The sequence below is a fragment of the Dendronephthya gigantea genome, unplaced genomic scaffold (genome assembly GCF_004324835.1).
Source record: "Dendronephthya gigantea isolate DGI-Jeju-01 unplaced genomic scaffold, DenGig_1.0 000228F, whole genome shotgun sequence".
NCBI classification, from domain to species: domain Eukaryota; kingdom Metazoa; phylum Cnidaria; class Anthozoa; order Malacalcyonacea; family Nephtheidae; genus Dendronephthya; species Dendronephthya gigantea.
In genome coordinates, this window is record NW_021163238.1 from 36,673 (window position 1) to 57,144 (window position 20,472).

General features: G+C 36.0%; 1 protein-coding gene across 2 annotated transcripts; it reads left to right on the forward strand.

The window, feature by feature from the left end:
* The first annotated feature begins 5,333 nt into the window (after positions 1 to 5,333).
* On the forward strand, positions 5,334 to 20,209 carry LOC114540254 (TNF receptor-associated factor 3-like). 2 transcript variants are annotated; one of them, XM_028560536.1, is made up of 9 exons: positions 5,334 to 5,526; positions 5,703 to 5,887; positions 12,975 to 13,153; positions 13,663 to 13,714; positions 13,806 to 13,904; positions 15,080 to 15,244; positions 15,760 to 15,915; positions 18,761 to 19,463; positions 19,761 to 20,209. In XM_028560536.1, exons 3-9 carry the CDS (start codon positions 13,005 to 13,007, stop codon positions 20,003 to 20,005), a joined length of 1,569 nt encoding a protein of 522 aa, XP_028416337.1. In that variant the 5' UTR covers positions 5,334 to 5,526; positions 5,703 to 5,887; positions 12,975 to 13,004; the 3' UTR covers positions 20,006 to 20,209. The 2 variants fall into 2 exon arrangements, with proteins under 2 accessions (XP_028416337.1, XP_028416338.1); XM_028560537.1 differs by lacking the exons at positions 5,334 to 5,526; positions 5,703 to 5,887; positions 12,975 to 13,153 and adding an exon at positions 13,354 to 13,391.
* Positions 20,210 to 20,472: the final 263 nt, after the last annotated feature.

Sequence of the window (20,472 nt, forward strand, 5' to 3'; positions counted from 1 at the left end):
TGCATCTTTAAGGCCTCGTTAAACTCGTTAAACTTAATGGCGAAGTTTGATCGCAAGAGTCACGAACAAAGACGTAAAATCGTTTTGTGATGGGCAGGAAAACAAAAATACTATAGAAAGAAAACGTCTACGATATGAAGGTATTTCTTGAGTTTCTCTCAACCGAAAATTACCAGGGAAGTCGTTTCGTTTTCGTTTGGATTCGTTTCGAATTATATTGCTTAATTTTTTTTCTTGTGTTTGACAATATAATAAAAAGAACATTATACGGCGGTTTGATTTGAATCATGAATTTTATCTTCTCGTGGTGAAAACAATATTTTACGAATGAACGCCGCGGCGAATGAGAGCTTTCAGATAAAATCCAAATCTTCGCGTCGCCGTATAATAAGGAAGATCCTATGCGTTTAGAAACTTATAGGCATAGCTAAAGCCAAGTATTATATCCTCGAAAGCCTCAGGCCAAAGTCGATAAATAGATTAACTAAAAAGATATAGCGGTTTAATAGCACAACCTATATTTAATTCAAGCATGCATAGATCATGGTCTTAACTCACGAGGCGCCACCAATTTTGATGAGAGGCCGGTACACACTCCCGAATGTACACCACTTTTGTCAATTTGTGTTCCAACTAATGAACTATATACTAATTGGCCAGCTAAAAGTTCAATTCCGAAACGATTAAAAGATGTATATAGCGTGCATGCAATAATGTTTCGTGCTGTTTTCAATTAACCAAAACTAATTTTGGGGTTCACGCGTACGAGCATACACCTCAGCCATAAAAGTATGAACCATTTAGACTGCCATTGTTTTGATGATTACTTTATGACATGAATTATGGCCAAAAATTCTACATGCCAAAAAAATTTTGCTTATAAACATTAAGGGTCATGCAAGATAAAGTTGACGCATGAACCATTATTAATATGCTTTGTTGACATAATAAACTCTCAATAACATGTACAGCACTTGTGCAGTTTTTAAAAATTTGTACAGCTGTTTTTATCATTATAAATGTGCTCATCGTACACGTTGATCGTTATATAGCTAAATGCTGAGAATCAGCTCTTATACATTCTCCGAAGTGCGTTTTTCATACTTTGTACTGTGTTCGGGATATTTGCACTGATTTAGTAAATACCTTTTCACAAATTTGTAACGTAAATTTTGTATTGGCTTTTTTGCATGCATGCAAACAATGCAAACACCATATTTTGAAAAACAACATATGTATGCATGCATGCATATCTTGGAATGGCTTTTTGACTTAATTCAAAATGTAATCACATGTATTGTACGGCCTCGAACGATCATCTTGGGAAAGATCTATTGCGATTAGCGAAGCGGTTGATCGTTTTTACCACTGAAGACGCGACCGCGCAAAAGGGTTTGAAACGGTAATTTTCTTAATAAAGGTCTTTTGCACTTGAGAATAGCCACTCTAGACGCATAACTCTTAACAAGTATGCCATCTGGCTGGCTTTAAAAAGCTATAGTGTTTACATGCATGCAAAAATGAAGCATTTGCTGAGCAGTTTTACATAAAGTGGGTACCTTCTATCAATGACATGAACTGTTATATATACTAACTTTTCTGCACGTAAAACATAAAAATATGGCTCAATCTTCTTGGCAGTTTGTATTTCAATCCAAATTCTAGAACACGTCGACTTCTCGCAACGCGTTTTCACACGAACATAATACACAGACGAAAAATTTCAAAAAGTGCTTGTATAATTTCTCAGTAGTAAAAAGTGTTTTTCAGTAGTAAAATCGACGAAGTACAGAACGTGCAAGCGTGAATGAAAATATATATATAAAACATTGTCATCAAATGTGACATTGGAACTCACTGTTTAAAATAGTATGACAAAAAAATTCCTGACGTTCAGGCTAAATGTCTTTGTCAGGTCGTTAGGTCTTAGCGTTGATAAGTTTTTTCTACGTTATTTTACTTTTTGACGTTCACCTGCTCGCATGCAGATGTTGTTTTTCTCACAGCACGAAACTACACAAATGAAGTAATCGCAAATGGGTTGCGACAAATCACACAAATGGCATGCATGTGCACGAAGATACATGACGGTTAGACTTTATACATACGGTAGTACATTGAAAGTAGAATCTTGGAGAACTAACCGATTGAGTAGCGATATATTAGAAATTGGTGAAAATATACTTTCGATTGGTTGAAAAATAGTCCGCCCAGCCTAAACGAATGCTTTTGGAGGAAAATTATGCGCCCGCTGCACTGGTGTATTTTACTTTATAATTCGACATAAATGACGCTATACTTCAGTCTATACAACTTTGACTATATCGCACATATTTTGACGCATTTTCCTTGATTTTTCAGTCATGATATGATCGAAACAAAACGCAAACAAGTAATAGTTGGGAACGGCAATTCATCGCTGACCTATAGTAGTATATGCTCGTTACATATTGGCATGATCATTGACATTGTGGGCGTATTTTGACTACTCGGTGTAGTATTGAATTATACACAATAGTTAATACATTAACAATCATAAGTTCATAATAGTTTTGTGCATTGAATTCGGAGTCATGCATGATCTTAAAATCAATTCTACGGCCTTCATAAAATTACAAACTTTGGCATAGTCTGTGACTCTGCCGACTATAACATCACTCTATGAAGGGAAAACACATACACACAAGTATACATAACTAAATGATTTTGTGTTCTAATCTATATATACATGCATGCGCAATTATGACAAAATTACCAGAGTACCTTCGCGCTCAGCGATCCTGCCTTCTGCTAAAATGTAGTCGATGAAATACCACTGCAAAAGAAAAACAGCAAGAAGATAAAGCGAACGCTTCGTCATCGTGTCAAACGCGTGTCGTATATGAATGATCGCGAAGACAAAGAAAGCAGGAGTTTCCATCTTGCCTGTATACATGCCACTTCATATGCAAATCTGTTGTTTATGCTATTAATCTATTTGCATAAGTTTGAACAGTGTCTACACGACCTATACGAACATATGGGGCAGCTAGACGTTCTTGATTGCCCTATACGCATTAGTATATATACATAATTATATATAATTATATACACTATAATTCGGCATCGCTAAAATTTTAAAATTGGCCTGGTGCATGCCAAAATATAAAATCTACCTTTTTTCGCGTTTTAGAAATGTTCATTCGGTGCTTAGAAGTAGTCGATGGAATATTCAACTATATAAATTTATATTTCTAGGGTCGCCGGCATAGAACAGGAAAACTGGCAAAAAGGTTTTTAATTAATTATAGAGAGGTTCGTTCGCTGTTCTTTGTGCGAAAATAAAATGATCTAGTCATCCTAACTAATGAAACCCAAGTAGTTTAATTTGAAGTATTAACTGAAGTTCATGCAATAATAAGCAATAAGACGTATACGTCAGCGCCATCTTTGCTGGTAAGAATGTTTCAGTCTAAAGTAAAATTGGGCACGGGTATACCCTTTTTAGCCATGCCGTGCCAATGAATTGAGCGTAGCCGGTGAAAATGGGGCTTAGTGTGTACTTTGATAGTAAATGACCGCTGCATTTAGATTTGCATCCCAAAGCGGAAAGCTATAGAAATAGGTACTATAACAGCTGCAGTTTGGGCGCACAGTTTGCTTATAGCGGTAAGCTCTCACGTCTGCACAACAAATGAGAAAGTCAATTCCTTCCGCGGTACTGAGTTAGAAACTCGCTTCCAAGTAAAATTTTCTTCAAACGCTAATCTTTATATAGTGCATGAATTTGAGTTTAGTTGCCCTTCGTAATTTTCCGAACTTTAAAATCCAATCAAAATATGCCGACGATTTCCTACGATGATGACGTTTGTCCAGTTATTTGCATCCCACCAAGCGCAAAATTTTATTAAAAATACATTCACGTTTTATTTACAAAAATCTAGCCTTTTTTAGTTGTTTTGAACAGGCCCGATGAATTAAAGGCCCGTTTACAGTTTAATAACACTTACAATACATCATATATCAGAGAATTCGTAATTAATTACTCGTTCACATCTATCAAAAGAAGAAAATCGTACATACAATCGCAGCAAAAAAACGCAAGTGGCAAACGAGCCTTAAGAAACTTGCGAGATTGTGCAGCGGCTGTATTAAATGTGCATGCGTATTGTATTTTTAGTCAACGAGAGGCTGTTCATACGAGCCCGCGGTTACCGAGATTTAATGCAGGTTAAATTTAACCCTGGGTTAGTGCTAAACCTGGGTTAAAATCCTTAACCCTAGGTTAGCTAAACCTGGGTTAAAACTGTGTTGTTCAAAGCAGGGTTAGCGGTAAGGTTAGTTAACCTAGGGTTAAAATATTTAACCTAAGATTAAATGTATTTTAAGGACTAAGTTGGATATAAAAACGTGTTCGATTGGTCAATAAACGAGCGTCAAAACTTTACCCGACGAGGATATATTGTTAGTCGAAAGATTATATGCCGCGAGGGCATGGTCGCAGGGACGTTGTTTTGAACAGCAATTTCCGTGCATGGAATTTTGGAAAGATTCGAAATGAAAAGCCATTTTGTATGATAAAGAATGTCGCGATGTGAAACAAAATTAAGCAATGCAAATTATAAACAATCTGTTTTAAAATTTCAGGCATTCTGTGATTATTCAAAATTCAGGAACAAACGTAGCCTTACCATGCACTTGCTGCCAATCAAAAGAATCGAATTTTGGCATCCGAAACAAATATTTCGATTACGATCTTTCAATTTATACGGTTGTATTCATTTATCGTGTATTGCATTGAAGCGAAGATAAATAAATCAATACGTCATCAGCTGAAACCGAATGAAGTTAAACTTAAATAATTCTTTGCTGTCGATATTATTCGTAAAACCTTTCAAAAGTGTTTAATTCATGACGAATTATACATGTTTACGTGTTTCAGCTCCTTAAATTATTCATCCATTTTGAATCGAAGTTAACCCAGGATTAAAAAGTTAACCCACCTAGCTAGCAGGGTTAATTCTTTTATCAATTTTAACCCAAGGTTAACGCTAACCGAGCTTTGTGCAACGCAAATCAACCAAGGTTTAAAATTTAACCCTGGGTTAGGCATTTTTAAGCTTGGGTTAGCGTTAACCGGCTTTTGAACAACCGGCCCTGAAGACTAATAATATACATGTAATTTTAATTATGGAGGCTAACCAAGGTCGCATAGTAAGCAATTTTCAAATTAGCTGTCTAAGCAATTTTTATGTAAACTGTCTTTGTCAGCAAAATACCGTCTTTATTGTTTTGATAGTGAAAAAAAAACCGGAAATCGCAGCGTGCTGTTTTAAAAAGCTTCGCAATTTTGTCAATGGCTAATATATAACTTCGAAAATATAATATGAATTTTATTTCTTCATGTTAAGCGTGAGTTACGTTTGATTTTCTTTTCGTAAAGGACATAGCAAGCTTAATTACAGCAACGCATATTGGCTGGTTCATATGACATAATTCGTCATATTCGTCGTACTTCACAAGTCGAAATTCATTGTAAATCGTTGTGTAAGTCCGACATATGAAAATAATATTAGTATATCGAATTATGAGTTATGACATATGAAAACCAGCCTTAACTTAAAACATGTGTTATTATCGCTTTTGAAAATGACGGATTCGTCAATAAAACACTGTCATTGCATATTAAATTATTATATAATAAAACTGAATATTCCATACAGGACGCATCCTGTTTAGAAGAATATGAATGGTAAAGCGATATTGAAATCTATACATAAACAAAGTCCAACCCGGCATGGGTCAAGAGAATTAGTTTCACCCATGCATGGCATGTGACATTTTCTGGCCTCAAGACAACTGCTAAGCAGTTTTGTTTGATAACAGTTTGATTCAGCAGAAAAAGCAGGTTTGTTTGATTTTAACTATAATAACGTAGTCTATCTAGCTCTATTATCTTAATTGGCTAATTATTATACCACTGTTGCATGCATGTGCATGTTATATGTAACTATAAATTTGCTTATTTCCGTGGTCCTTTGTACATCTGTCATAGTCAACGACAGCCGGACTATATAAATGCATGCTACAGATGTAACTGACAAGAGCGGGCGATATATATATATATATATATATATATATATAATATATATAATATATATATATATAATATATATATATATATATATATATATATATATATACATATATACACCCATTTGCAAAAACGTTGGCCGCAGATAGATATATAGATAGTTAGTCCAAATCTAATTAGAATTGCATATCTTGTGTAATATGATTGAAATCCCATGCAAATGTAATCATATGCAATTCTAATTAGACTTCAAGTATCTATCTATCTATCTATCTGCGGCCACCGTTTTTGCAAACGGGTATATATATAATATATATATAATAATATAAATATATATATATTAATATATATATAATATATATATAATATATATATAATATATATATATATATATATATATATATATATACAGATGTAACTGACAAGAGCGGGCGAGGTATATATATATATATATATATATATATATATATATATATATATCGATATTGCATGAGTGTAGAGCATAGCCATAGAGAAATTTTTAAATATTCCAACACTAAGTTTCATCTATTGTTGTAATATCTGAGGACCTCTTTTGAAAAATTAAATCAAACGAGTCAGTCCCTGGCCTCAGCAATACTTCATCGTCATCATTCACCGCTATAATCTTCAGGAAAACTTGTTAGTAAACAATCAAACGTGTTCCCTACCTGACATTGCAGCAATGCACGATGTATATAAACTGCATGTATAAGTTATTGCGTATTAATATACAATATTTATCTTTGTGCATTGGCCTAAAGCTACTCATGCGATTGGTCAAAATCAATCACGTGTCATTTGTTGCCTGGCAACAGATCATCGGAATCGTAATTCATTCGCAATAACCATTAACCCATCAAAATCGTGGTTTATTCGCAATAATCCAAGAAAATCATGGTTTATTCAAAAATAACAGATTGCAACGAAGCTTGGATCTTCAATGCAGCAATCAATGAACTCAGATTGTATATTAAAAGTGTTAGAGACTTTATCTTCGTGTTTTGTTTACAAATAAATGTACTTGCTGACCATACAATGAGCTCGAAATTTCTCATATTGACATATTTCGTTCATTGTATGGTCAGCGCGTGCGTTTATTTGTGAAAGAAACACTCACAACAGTCCATCGTAATTATCGCTACTCTGGTTTTAATAAATGAAAGTACTGAATCACCACACAAAGATTAACTTTCATGACCCAACGTTTCGACACGGTCTAGTGTCTTCATCAGGGGTGATCTGACGTTGAAATGACGTCATCTATCAATCAGATGTAAATATTCTTTTGGCAAATAGCTTCCGTCATCCCTATTTAGAGCACAAAGACTCGCATTAATATGCCAGGCTTCCAAACAACGCCTTTGTCCATAACGATCATTAGTGGTAATGACTTTTGAATCGTTTCACCCAATGTTATGGTTAGTTTGACACACGTGTTCCGCCAAGGATGATTTTGAACTGTCTAAGTTCGAAACGGCCTTTTGATGTTCTTTTAAACGTGTGCCGAACTGGCGTTTTGTTTCACCTAGTCCTAGATATTCTTTCTCGCAATCACCACATGGTATAGAGTATACAGCATGAGTTTTCTGTTTAGTCACTACGCGACTGATCCTTGGGTTTTGCAAAAATATGCCCCAGTGGCTGAAAGGGTTTTAAGGCAACTTTTATACCACAATTATTCAGGATTCTTCTGACTGGTTCTGCAATTCCCTGAATGTATGGAACTATAGCAAAACCTGTTTTTGAGGAATCATCCTCTGAGGAATTGCATCTAGTCGGGGCAGGGGATTTTAAACAATCATTTAAGAAGTTTCGTGGATAATTGTTCTCTCTCAGTACACTGAGCACATGATCACGCTCGTTGTCTCTAGCAACGCGATTGGATGTTAACGATTCAGCTCTTTGTCTTTGAAACAAAGTTTTTGCAACAGACTTTTTATGACTTTTTGGATGGTGTGAGTAGAAGGATAGATACTTGTCCGTATGTGTAGGTTTACGGTAAACATCAGTTTCTAACTGCCCTTCGATATTTCTATGAACATAAGTATCCAAAAAAGCCAACTTTCCCTCACTCTCGCGCTCTACAGTGAATTGAATTTTTGGCTCAATTTATCGGTCTGCAAATTATCGATCTCACTTTTGTTAACCGCAGAGGCCACATCGTCAACATATCGTTTCCAAAACAAAGGTTTGACGGACTAGAGGCTAAAGCTCTTTGTTCGACATCTTCCATTACTAGGTTAGCAATTACTGCCGAGACCGGGGATCCCATCGCTGTCCCAAAAACCTGCTGGTAATAGTTGCCTTTGAAAGTAAAATAAGAATCACAACAGTCTCTAACCCTTAATATTAAATATCACGTTTTATTATTATAAACGTATATATACTTGGTCAGTGAGGTGATATCAGTTTCATCGCCCGAGGGACAAACGTGATACTTACCTTGGGGCGATAAACACGATATAATCATACGATAACCTATATGACTTGTTGCCGTAGCAAAAGTCTCTAAACCTTATTGGTTAATGTTAAGGAAAGGGCGGGAATTAACAGTTGTTGTTATTTGACATTGACTCAAGTAGGAATCTTTAACCACTTATACTCGCGTGTTTTTTCCTTTTATTGATAGGTAAATAATATTATAAACCGTCGATCGTCCGTTTATTCTTCGAAAGAACCTTTGGTACAAGTTCTCGGTTGTTTACAGCAATCACAACGCAAGTTCCGGATAATATTCATAACATCACTTAACAATCGAGACTTTGCCAAAATTTGCTCTAAAATATCATACTGAAATCACTCATGTAATCGTTTGCTAATTTCGGCCCGGCGAACAGCCCCAGGCCGGCCATGTAACGGTCCATAAGAAATAATTTTTGAGGTCAGTTTCGTTTATTTAAAATTCTAGGAAAATCTCAACTGAATTCCTGGTAAATGCATAGCTAAGTTCGGTTTTCTTTTCAAAACGATTGACGATTTCTCGCTAGTAGAAATTAGGGACGGCGAAACTTTACATATACACAGGTTTGTTCCATTTTTAAATGTCATGCGTTTGTATTTTGCGCCGGTATATATATATTACATTTTATTATTATTATTCAGGGGACTAGGCATGTATGTACTGAAGTAATTGTAATTTGGCTTGTTGAGTCATAGATGAAAGCTATAAATATATCTATAGATGATTGTACTAAACTTGTATTAAATTAAGGAAGATCCGGCGATACACTCATGCACTACTATATGTATGCTATCCAACTTGAATGCCATGTTGAAACGATTGCGAATTGATATGGTAACCAGAGTCGATTTATAGTCAGAGTAAGTCAGAGTCATATAGTATAGCCATACGATTTCTCATGTTATATATTGTAATACGATTTTTTCATGTTAGCTACACTGTTGAATACTGCCATATGCCTATGTCAGGTTGAAATTGCCGTCTATTTAAAAGACAAAAATTATTTGCAATATAATTTAGCGCAAGAGTTGTACACATGCACGCACTAAATAATCGTGGTTATGGGGAATTCCCCCCTTAATTAATGCCCATGCATGCTGACTGGCATGTTCCCATATCCCATACTAATAGCGTATGGTATACTTATGCAGATTTAGTCAACAATTTATTCACTACAGTCTAATTTAGTAACATATTGTTTTCAGAAAAACTACTTTAGAGTAAATTTTACAATGAATGTCAGAATCTAGCAAGATCTAAAGCGCGCGCTGATGTAATGAAAAGAATTCTTTAATACCCAGAGTTTTCATGTGCAGATTGTCAATACACTTATTTCCATAGGTTAACAAAAGGGATAAAAATTATAGTCTCATTTGTCTATATAGTCTATATATAGTCAGTTAGTCGTAATACGAAGGTTCCTAACACTATATAGCAAATGTCTTATTGTCACGCTTCGACATCTTCGTTTGCTTAAAGATCAATTTTCAGCAGCCAGTGCTTTCAGCTGCAAATTAGAGTTTTGGTACATTTATTCAGATCTTAGATCTTAGAATTCTGGAGGTTTTTAAATTGTCTTAATTTCGAATAGGATCATACACAACTCATTTCAAGCCAGGAACAGTTGAAAAATATTAGTCATCTATCGGTCCTCAGGAAGGAATCGAACCAATGGTTTTGCGATACTGCGGTGTCCCAGGAAATTTGGCCCCCCAAAGTTTGCCCCCCCCAGGCCCTATTTCCTAGAAAATTTGGCCCCCCTGGGGGTCATATTTCCTAGGAAAAATGGCCCACCTTTCGGAAATCAGTTTGGCCGCCTCGAAAACATATTCATGATAGTTTAATTTATTGGCATTGCCATGAATTCGAGGATCGCGAAGCTTCTTCAAAAAGCAAGGTCGTAAATGCCGTTTGTTTGTATTCATACTTAGTTTGCTTTATTTATTTGTGTAAAAGCTTTTCATCTCGGCGAAGAGCTAAGACGAAAATTGTTAATGCGCATGTGGCTAATTCCAGTTATTATAATTATTCATGTCTTTAGAAATTTATTGTTTTCACAGTCAGTGAACACTAAAATATTAGCATAGCAGGACAAATCGACAGGCTGGCTACGCTACTGTGAGCTGCATAGGTATGTATAGAGGCTAGTTTCCACTCCTTTGGATCTCCTTTGGATCGGAACGGACAGGAAAATTTCCTTTGTCGGTGGGTTCTCAGGAGGCGTTTATACAAAGGAAACTTTCTTTTCCTGTCCGATCCAAAAGAGAATTTTCCTAAGTGGACACTAGCCTAATGCCGGGAATAGGCGAGGGTAAATCGATTATGATTTTTGCCACTTTACTCGATGCAGGTAAATTCTAGAGTTTTAAAATGGTCTTAATTGCGAGTGGAATTATACACACTTAAAATTCAAGCCAGGAACAGTTGATGGGAAAAAAAGTGAGTTAAAACTACACGTCCTCCGGCTGGAACCGATTTTACGCTTTTGCGATGCCGGTACAACGCTCTTTCCACTGAGCTACAGAGGTGGCTGACAAGAGCAAGCGTGGTTATAATGTGTATATGATGGTAATGCAGGGAATAGGTGAGGGTAAATCAGTTATGAATTTTGGCACTTTAATCGATGCAGGTTAATTTTAAAGGTACAAAGAGTCTTAATTTTGAGTGCAATTATACACACTTTAATTTCCTCCGACAGGAACCGAACCTACGCTTTTGCGATGGCGGTGTAATGCCACACGAACCACGCTTCCTATTGCCACTGAGCTACAGAGGTAGCTGAGAAGAGCAAGCGTGGTTAGTGTGTATTTCAAGGTGGTAATGCCGAAAATAGGTGAGGGTAAATGAGCTGAGCTGAGTCCAAAAGAGTCTGAAACGAAACTCCTCTTTGTGGTATGGTATTAGTAATTCAGCTGAAAAAAGTTGTTAGGGTGAAATAATCAGTTATTTATTATATGAATATGAGTGTTATATAGAGTTTTACACCACCGAGAAAATTTGTATTCAAACACACGTAAAAATACGATATTTTTACGTCATAAAGATATCATTTTCGCAAGCCAATCAAAAACCGCGTAGGAAATACGTTTGACCAATCAAAAAATGTTTCTAGCTCACAGTTTCCGTTCGTTTTTTTATTTCATACCATACTTATATACACCTTCAAGAGACTATAACTATATAAGCGCATTTTACTTAACATTGTTATTTTAAATGTGTGCCCATCAGTAATATACATATTTGGTTTTGAGTTACTATTAGAATTGTCGTTTGCTTTTAATTTGTTAATATAATAAACAGAATATTACACGGTTGTTTCGAAATATGGATTTCTTTCCGCGTAACCGTATAGTATTCTCTATTTATTATAATATTATGGACAGGGTATTTTACTGAAAACTAAAACACCAATACGCCACTACATCCGGGACACGGGGCGCGTACGTTGCGCTTAGGAAATTTTCCCGAGCAATGTAGTTAATAGTGCTATACTCTACTATAAAAATGTAAGTACGCTATAGAGGCTGATCCCTGTGCAAAAAAACATTAAAAAACGTTAAAAACATAAACAAAGTAGTTAATAGTGCTATACTCTACTGTGTAAATGTTATAAGTACGCTAGAGGATGACCCCTGAGCAAAAAGAGTGGTTCCTGTGTTTAAATATTAATATAGAATTATATTCCAATCAGCAAGTTTGTTAACATTTTCAATAACTCGGTCAGAATGCATAAATTTTGACTACTTCCGGTAAAAAGGTACATTATTTACCATTTTATAAGAAGTATTATAAATTTAGGCATTTTGATTGACTTTGCCTAAAAAATGTAAGCAAATATGCTGATTAGTTTAAAACGAATTCCCCCTTTATTAATACCATTACAGTTGACTAATATTCTTGGTTGCGACATCACTATTCCGGATGCCTCATATCTATCTTTAGCAAAGAACAATTACCTGAACTTAAATGGTATATACCTTCAGGTTTATATGTTAATAGATCAACAATTAGCCATTTCCCAATCGGGCAGGGTACTGGTCTAGTCGCGAATCGCAAAGCATCTATGATTTGTGCGACAAATGATTACAAATATTACAAATGATTATTTCCTGCCCCTCCAAACAGTCCATAGATGCTCTGCGGTTCGCGACCAGTCTGCTAAGACTCCACTCCATTTGAGGGCTTTGTAAACCAGTAAAGCAAGCTTATAGTTAACTAGCTGGTTCATATCTTTATCCAACTTCTTTCCTACTCCTCTATAGCCATCTGACTCTATACTCATCTTGTTCAGCATAGTTTCCATTTAGCCTATTCTGTTATATGCCGAATATTGGCATACGCCTCGATGCTTTACTGCTCCATGCAGTTAACTTATACTTCGCCTCTACCATTATTATTAATTAATAACTTTTTCGCCAGATAAAGAGGATATTATTCGCATTGTTCAACATGCCGGGAACAAAGATAACGGACGAAGATCGCAAGACAATAAGCATGAAATTCATCTGCGCAATTTGTCACCTCCTGTTAGTTAATCCCATGCAAACGAACTGTGGTCACTTGATATGTCTATCATGCCTGGAAGCTTTGCTTGGCGGGTATGATAATACATGCAGACCTATTTAGCTAACACGTGTTACGTCGTCGATATCCTGGAATAAACCTTTTTGACCATTAAGTTCATTGTTCCCAACATAGAAACGCCCTACATAAAATGGACTTATTTAGATAAGATATATTCAGATACGTCAAATAACTAAGGAATTGTTACTTTGGCTCCAGTCTATAGACGGAAAGCAATGACTGAATAATGACTGAAGTATCAATACTGCAAAGGTACACGCAAGAGTTGTTCACTCTCGTAGATACTTTCAATGCCGGTTTAGGCACCTAAAATTTTCGGGATTTACCCGAATGTCATCAAGCGCACGGGAGCTCAAATTTTTTGGTCGTAATATTGTAACATCACTTTGTCAATATAATAAAATTCTCGTGTTTAAAATATCACGCTAATTTGGGCTGTCTATGTATAAACGGCGTTATTCGCTTGAAAAATTGTCTATTGTCGACATCGCGAATTTATAGCAAAAAAATTTTTTATTCCTAGGAGTTCCACTCCGAGATGTCCCGAAGATGGCGAAGAGTTGAGCAGGGATAAAGTGAGTTGTGTATTAACTTTGAATTTGCATTTTCAGACATCGGGACTGTAGCCGACATTGTGATATTGAAAGGTGATTTTAAATCTTTCAGGTTTTCCCCGATGCTTTCACTAAGCGTGAGCTCAAATTGCTTAAAATTCATTGTACCAATTCTGGTTGTACATGGTTTTCTGCGTACGGAGAGCTGGAGGTGAGTGTGTTAGTGATGGAAAAAGAAAGGGACGGGACGAGAAAAGTGGGCTTGATAATCTTCATATCATGTAAAAACCGAGATCAAGATATTTGCTCCCAGTGTTTTGTGCCACATTCTCCCTGTTTGGGACGTTGATGTCTTCGTCATTGGTGTGACGTCATAACTGGGATACGACTTTAATGTCTCATCATGACGTAATAGTGTGCATAAAACCACGTTGTGACGTCACACATCGGACGTGACGATTTCACAATCATAGGGTTATTCGCAAATCAAACTCTGTAAATTCTTCGAAAGAATAATAAAAGTAGACATTTCGAAAAGGAGCTGTTATGAAATACACGAAAAGGACAAACTTATCATTAATTTTGTTCATTTCTAAATTTTGATTGAAGAAACGATTTTTCTAGCTTGTAGCAGGTCCTGCAAAAAAATTAAAGATGATGTAAAGTCCGTTCTGAGCATATATTCTGCGCATAACAATGTTTGTTTACGTTGGTTATATAATCTTTACATGACGTATGCGTCGTTATAATTTTATTATTTTCTTCTCGCTCGACGGGCTGTGATCTGTGATGAATATGCTTATTTTTTATTATATTTTGAAGAAAATATTGTTATATTTTAAAGAAAATATAAAGCGAAGCTTATAAATAAACCGGCCGTTATTTAAAACGTTATATATTTGTAATTGTAGGACAAGCGAGAAGGTGGCGTCTGTAGCGACAACAAATAGCCTCGCCATTTCGGGCCTTATTCAACAAATAAATTCTTGGAGCATTCCTTTCAGCATAATATTGCTTTTTTCTAGCAGCTTTATGATAAGATAAGTTGTCGTCGTGACTCGCAATTCGAGCCTCTTCGCCTTGCGACATAAAATAAAATAATTTTGCTCCCGAACTGCCGTTTGTAATACAACCCGTTAATATCGCATATCATTAACATTCCAAAAGTTGCTCCCCCACTGATGGAATGTGTTGATGCGCGGAATATATGCGCAGAACGGACTTTACCTCATCTTTAAAATAAACATTATTTTAAAATTCAGTCTCATTTCCGTGCGCCTCGCCACAGGCCTCTTGGCCATTCTCGAATATGTCTATACTGAGTATCAGACAACGTACGTAGATCTATAGGTTCTCTACGGCAACCTATTTCCGCTTTGTGTTTAGGCACATTTTCGGGTCTGTGAACATACTTCGATAAGTTGTGCCCACCCTCAATGCAAGGGCCAGTTCAAACGTGTGCATCTTGGAGAACATTTGAAGAGCGAATGTGAATATCGGAACGTTAAATGCAAGTATTGTCAGAAAGACGTGGAATTTGCCTCGATACAAGTAAGCAGAAAAGATGCTTTCAAACACGAAAATTCAATGTTTACTCTAAAAGCAATGTAAGGTCTGTTCAAAAGATCAAATTTTGTTGCATCAATAATTACATTGTCTGATTCTTGTTTTAAACTCTGTTGATTTGCATTGTCCACAGAATGCTCAGAACTCATTGCGTAATAGACTTAATTTAAATTCGCCTTTAGACTCCTAAATTTTCCTTTTCCGGTATTTTTGTAATTAGGCAGTAATGTTAAATACGCTGGAGGATAACTATTGATTAAAAAGGGTGGCTCCTGTGTTTAAATAATAGACAAAAGAAGTTGATCGATTGAAAAAAAGTTGCCCAGAATAAGGAAAGTTGCAAAGAAGAATTAAAAATTTCTCCAAAGTTACCGCGCTTCTTGCGAACATCCCTAGTTGTGTATGGGAAGCAAATAGCCAGTGCAATATGGCTGATCTAATTGGCTTTCAACAAATTGATCGTGTGAACTGACCTTTACGTTTTCTTGCGTTTGCTTTAGAATCATATTCGAACGAGCTGTGAAGGTACTCCCGTAACTTGCAAATACTGTAAGCAAAAAGTCTTACGAAGAGATATTGAAGACCACGAACAGTTGATTTGTGAAGAAATCTCGGTAGACTGCGTTTTCCAGCCTGTGGGATGTAATCATAGTAAGGTAATGTAAGTTTGTTGCAGACCTTTGCAACACGGTTTTATATAAAAGGGTAGTTAATTTTTACCTTTTTGTTAGTGGCATAATTGGCCAATCAGTACCGTTTATTTTGAAAATAACTTCTCAGATGGTATATGGCTAAGGAATTTATAAAACTGCACCTTGGCAAGTTAATAGCAGAGAACTGCTGTTAGCTATCTAGCCGGAAATGTGGCTTCATTTTTATATAATATTAATAAGAAATAGAAAATACTTTCTGTGTTTCTATAATTATACAGTTTGGGAGAACGAGTTTACTTAGTTACATCTTGTTTATAACTTATTACAGTTACAGTTACATTGCTAGAAGCATAGTATTTTTTTTGGCTAAGTTAATTTTTGTACTTTTGCAGTTTTACTATATGTATTTTATAGACAGGGTTGAAAGCCATTTTGTCAAAAGATCCAAATTAGTAGATCCTACACATGCGACATAATGTCGCAAATTTCTGGTCATGGTTTTTGGTTCAAATCTATATACATCATAATATACTGATCTTAATCGTTCGCGGAAGACTGATCAGGTTCATCCACAAATGGCTTTACGAAACTCTCTAACCTCTTATTAATTAACAATTAGACAACGAGTCCGAGTTGTCTATGAGCGAATAGTCAACGAAGGCGAAGCCTGAGTTGACTATCCGCTCATAGGCAACGAAGACGAGTTGTCTAATTGTTTTAGTATACACCCTGTACTTAGATATATTAATTTCGAGGAAATAATCGATACACCGCAAAATTTCACCGAAAAACAATTTAATTAATTCAATTTTATACGGTCGCGCGAGCGAATTTTTCCCAAACGTGCACTATCACGAATAGACGATGGTTGAGTAGCCAATCAGAATGTAGGATTTGTAATAGACAATAGTCAGGTGTATACTAATAAAGAATATGCCTAAAATTCAGAAAAAATAGAAATAAATAAATATGTATGCCTACTTTAATGAATCGCAATTTTTATCACAAAGCTATAAAGAAGGTTAGATCAGTTGTCCAGCTTTCTTTTGATTGTAGGTAAAGAAAAGCTCCAGCACTGATCTTTTTATCGCTTAGCATTGATTTGCATATTAATAATGAACGTTTATGAGTGCATTAGTAAGAATATCTTGAGGTGAAAGATGGAATTTTCCAATCGAACATTCCATCTTTCACCGAATGAAAATATTTTTACCATTGCACGATTGTTTTATATGACACCAAAAAAGATCAACTTAATGAATTATTAAGTGTTATTGTTATTAAGTAAACATATTGGAAATGATGAATTTATAAACACAATTAGAACTTATGTAGTGAAATTTAGTGAGAGCAACCATGCTATGGAAAAACTTTTTGCCAGCTAGACCGTGCAATTTTCTTTTATTGCACGGTCAGAAAAATGAAAATTTTTATATAATGCAACGTGATCAAAAGCAACCAATTAAAAGACATGATATTAATAAGGTGTTTTTTGAAATCCGTTATCGATCCCACAGGAGACTTCTTTGACAATGCAGTTGTTTAACTTTTTAATTGGTAAGCTGATCCCTCACTTTATATTGTTGCTGCTAAGTGGTTTGTTTCCTCCTAGAGAATGTCCAGGCCTAACCCTACCGGTTTCATCACTTGAGTATAGACTTTGAAAAATTTAATCTCTGCAGATTTAAACCTGAAGTGAAAAGTATGGATATATTGATAGGCAGTTGCATGCAATCCATTTCTTTGGCCACAGATAAATATAGCAGCATATATAGTAGCAATCTTATTCTTATATTCAATATTGGAAGATGTAGGTGCATCTGCGAGGGAGGAAATAGTATGAAATTCAATCAACAGTTTTTTTTTAACCATATCCGCAAGTTGTAGGGATCAGGAGATCATATTCCAGAGTGCGCAGGTACCTCTGCTAAGTCGTTTCTAGCTTCGGTCATCTTCTGCTTTTTCTGCGTCAATAGCTGATATATTAAGCAAGGGTTAAGTGTATGGGCAACACAACGGTGATGTAGTCAAAGCTGGTGCTCCAAACAATTGGTTATTTTTTATCATTAAAAATCTTCGAACTATCACTCCTCATCTTATCTAGATTATCACTTTTTTTATCATAAAAAATCTTCGAACTGTCACTTCTCATCCTTATGTAGATCATCATTATTTTCTTGGTACTCTTCAAAATTTAGAGGGGCAGCAAAAACAAACTATTCTTCACTTTTACTCTGCACTAATCTACCCACATCTACTATACTTTTGCACACTGTGGGGAAATGTAAACAAAGAATTACTACTAAAACTGCATAAACGAGCTGCAAGATTTCTAATTGCTAATTCTTGAATGGCCAACGGAAGTACCCTCAATATTACTTTTCCGCCAACTTAACTGGATACTATTGCTATCTTCAATTTGATCAAAATAATAATAAAATTCTTATGGTTTTCAATACAGTTACAGTTACATTACAGTCACAGTCACAGTCACAGTCACAGTCACAGTCACAGTCACAGTCACAGTCACAGTCACAGTCACAGTCACAGTCACAGTCACAGTCACAGTCACAGTCACAGTTACAGTTACATTACAGTTACAGTCACAGTCACAGTCACAGTTACAGTTACTAAAAAATATAACAATTATTTTTTATACTAACTAGTTATTTATTTAATTTACTGCACCGGTTATCGCTAAATCTCTTGGTTGTCATTCAGCGCCAGGATATTTTTTATTCAAGTTATTGTCAATGCTTTTTGCTCTTTTTTAACTTATGGTTTTTGAGGATGGTAGAATACGCCCGGAAGGTTGTGCAAAATACAAATATTTTTATTTTACATGTAGACGTTAAAGCGAGGGGAGTTAGAGGAACATATGAACAAGGAATTGCCTGATCATGTCCGTCTACTATTGCAACATGTGCTCGCTGCTGTTTCTCAACTGAAAGACTACGTTCCCCGGCCAGAGTTTACAAGGATCATACAGAAATTACGTGAAGATCTTCAGCAGGTCTGCTCTGGTGTTGCCGAAAAATTTTCAATGGTTGAAGAAAAGTTTAATGGACTAAAAAGGAGGGTTGATGGTTTGGAGCAGAGTCCTGGCAGTAACACAAGGGTGGAAAGTGAACTGCCAGGGCTTGTGAATAAAATTGGAGATATTTCTACTGAAAGCAGCCGTTGTCATGAAAGCAGCGTGGTGTTGGAACGAGGATTCAGAGAGACTGACGCGAAAATTCAACGCTTTCTTAGTCGGATGGACCAAGTTGACGAGTGTTTGGCTCTAAACACAGTTAAAATAACCGATTTAGAATGCCAAGGAACGGCGCAGGCACAGCATCCTATACATAGTTATAATGGTACCCTGCTATGGAAAATTGACGGCTTCCAGAGGAAGCGACAGGATGCTATTACGGGTAAAAAAACGGCCTTGTATAGTCAACATTTCTATAGCGCTCAATATGGGTATAGAATGTGCGCTAAGATTTATATGAATGGTGATGGATTCGGAAAAGGAACACATCTTTCTTTGTTTTTCGTTGTAGTGAAAGGTGAGTATAACGCATTGAGTACAACATAAGTGCATGCATGGTAATACACGGTTAGGAAAATACGCGAATTCACTGAGTATATTGCGTAAATCTCTTGGGGAATCTTGAAAAAAATACAAAGGGTGCTGGAGCTAGGTATATAGCTTAGGTTGGCTGGAGCAATGTTTTTCCCGTACACGGAGGGCAACTGCAGCCGCCGAGGACACCCCTTTAGGCCAGGCGCTCCTGAAAAACCCAGCTGCCAGCAGTTCCCAAAACTTATTAAGTCAATTCATGAGTTTTCCTGTTTGTATTAAGGTGATTACGATGCATTACAAGCCTGGCCATTTAGGAAAAAGATTACCATGATGCTCCTGGATCAAGGTAGTGGGGATCACATGGTCGACGCATTTCATTCTGATCCGACGAGTTCGTCTTTCCAACGACCGAAGTCAGAGATGAATATAGCGTCCGGCTCACCGTTGTTTATGCCGTTGGATAATATGAGTAATCGACAATTTGTGAAAGACGACGTCATGTTCATTAAGATAATCGTAGACTGAAGTCCATTTAATATTTAAAACTTTTTTTTCATTTCATGTAAGAGAAAATATTGAAAACCCAAATCTATCAATTCATTTAGTCAATGACACACGACAATGCGGCCTTTGCAGTGGCCTCACATAAATAGATACTTACAAGGGAATTGAATCACTAGTACAACTATAGTAATAATAACACACAGTAATAAAGTATACCATAAATGAGATTGTCTAATTAGCGCGAGTGGTGAAAAATAGGCGCGTCTCGGCCAAAAAAGAAGCGACTCAGTCACAACAGTCTTTCGTACCACCATGCATCGTTCATGCTTACTGTCTGTAAAAACAATTAATTGCAAAAGAAATTAATGTCGAAAATGAAAACGTAAACATAATTTTGAATAGAGAACATAAATCTCTATTACAGTGTCTAATAAGTCACTATTATATTGTGACCCACCATGACAATTTGCATCGCAACTCGCATACCT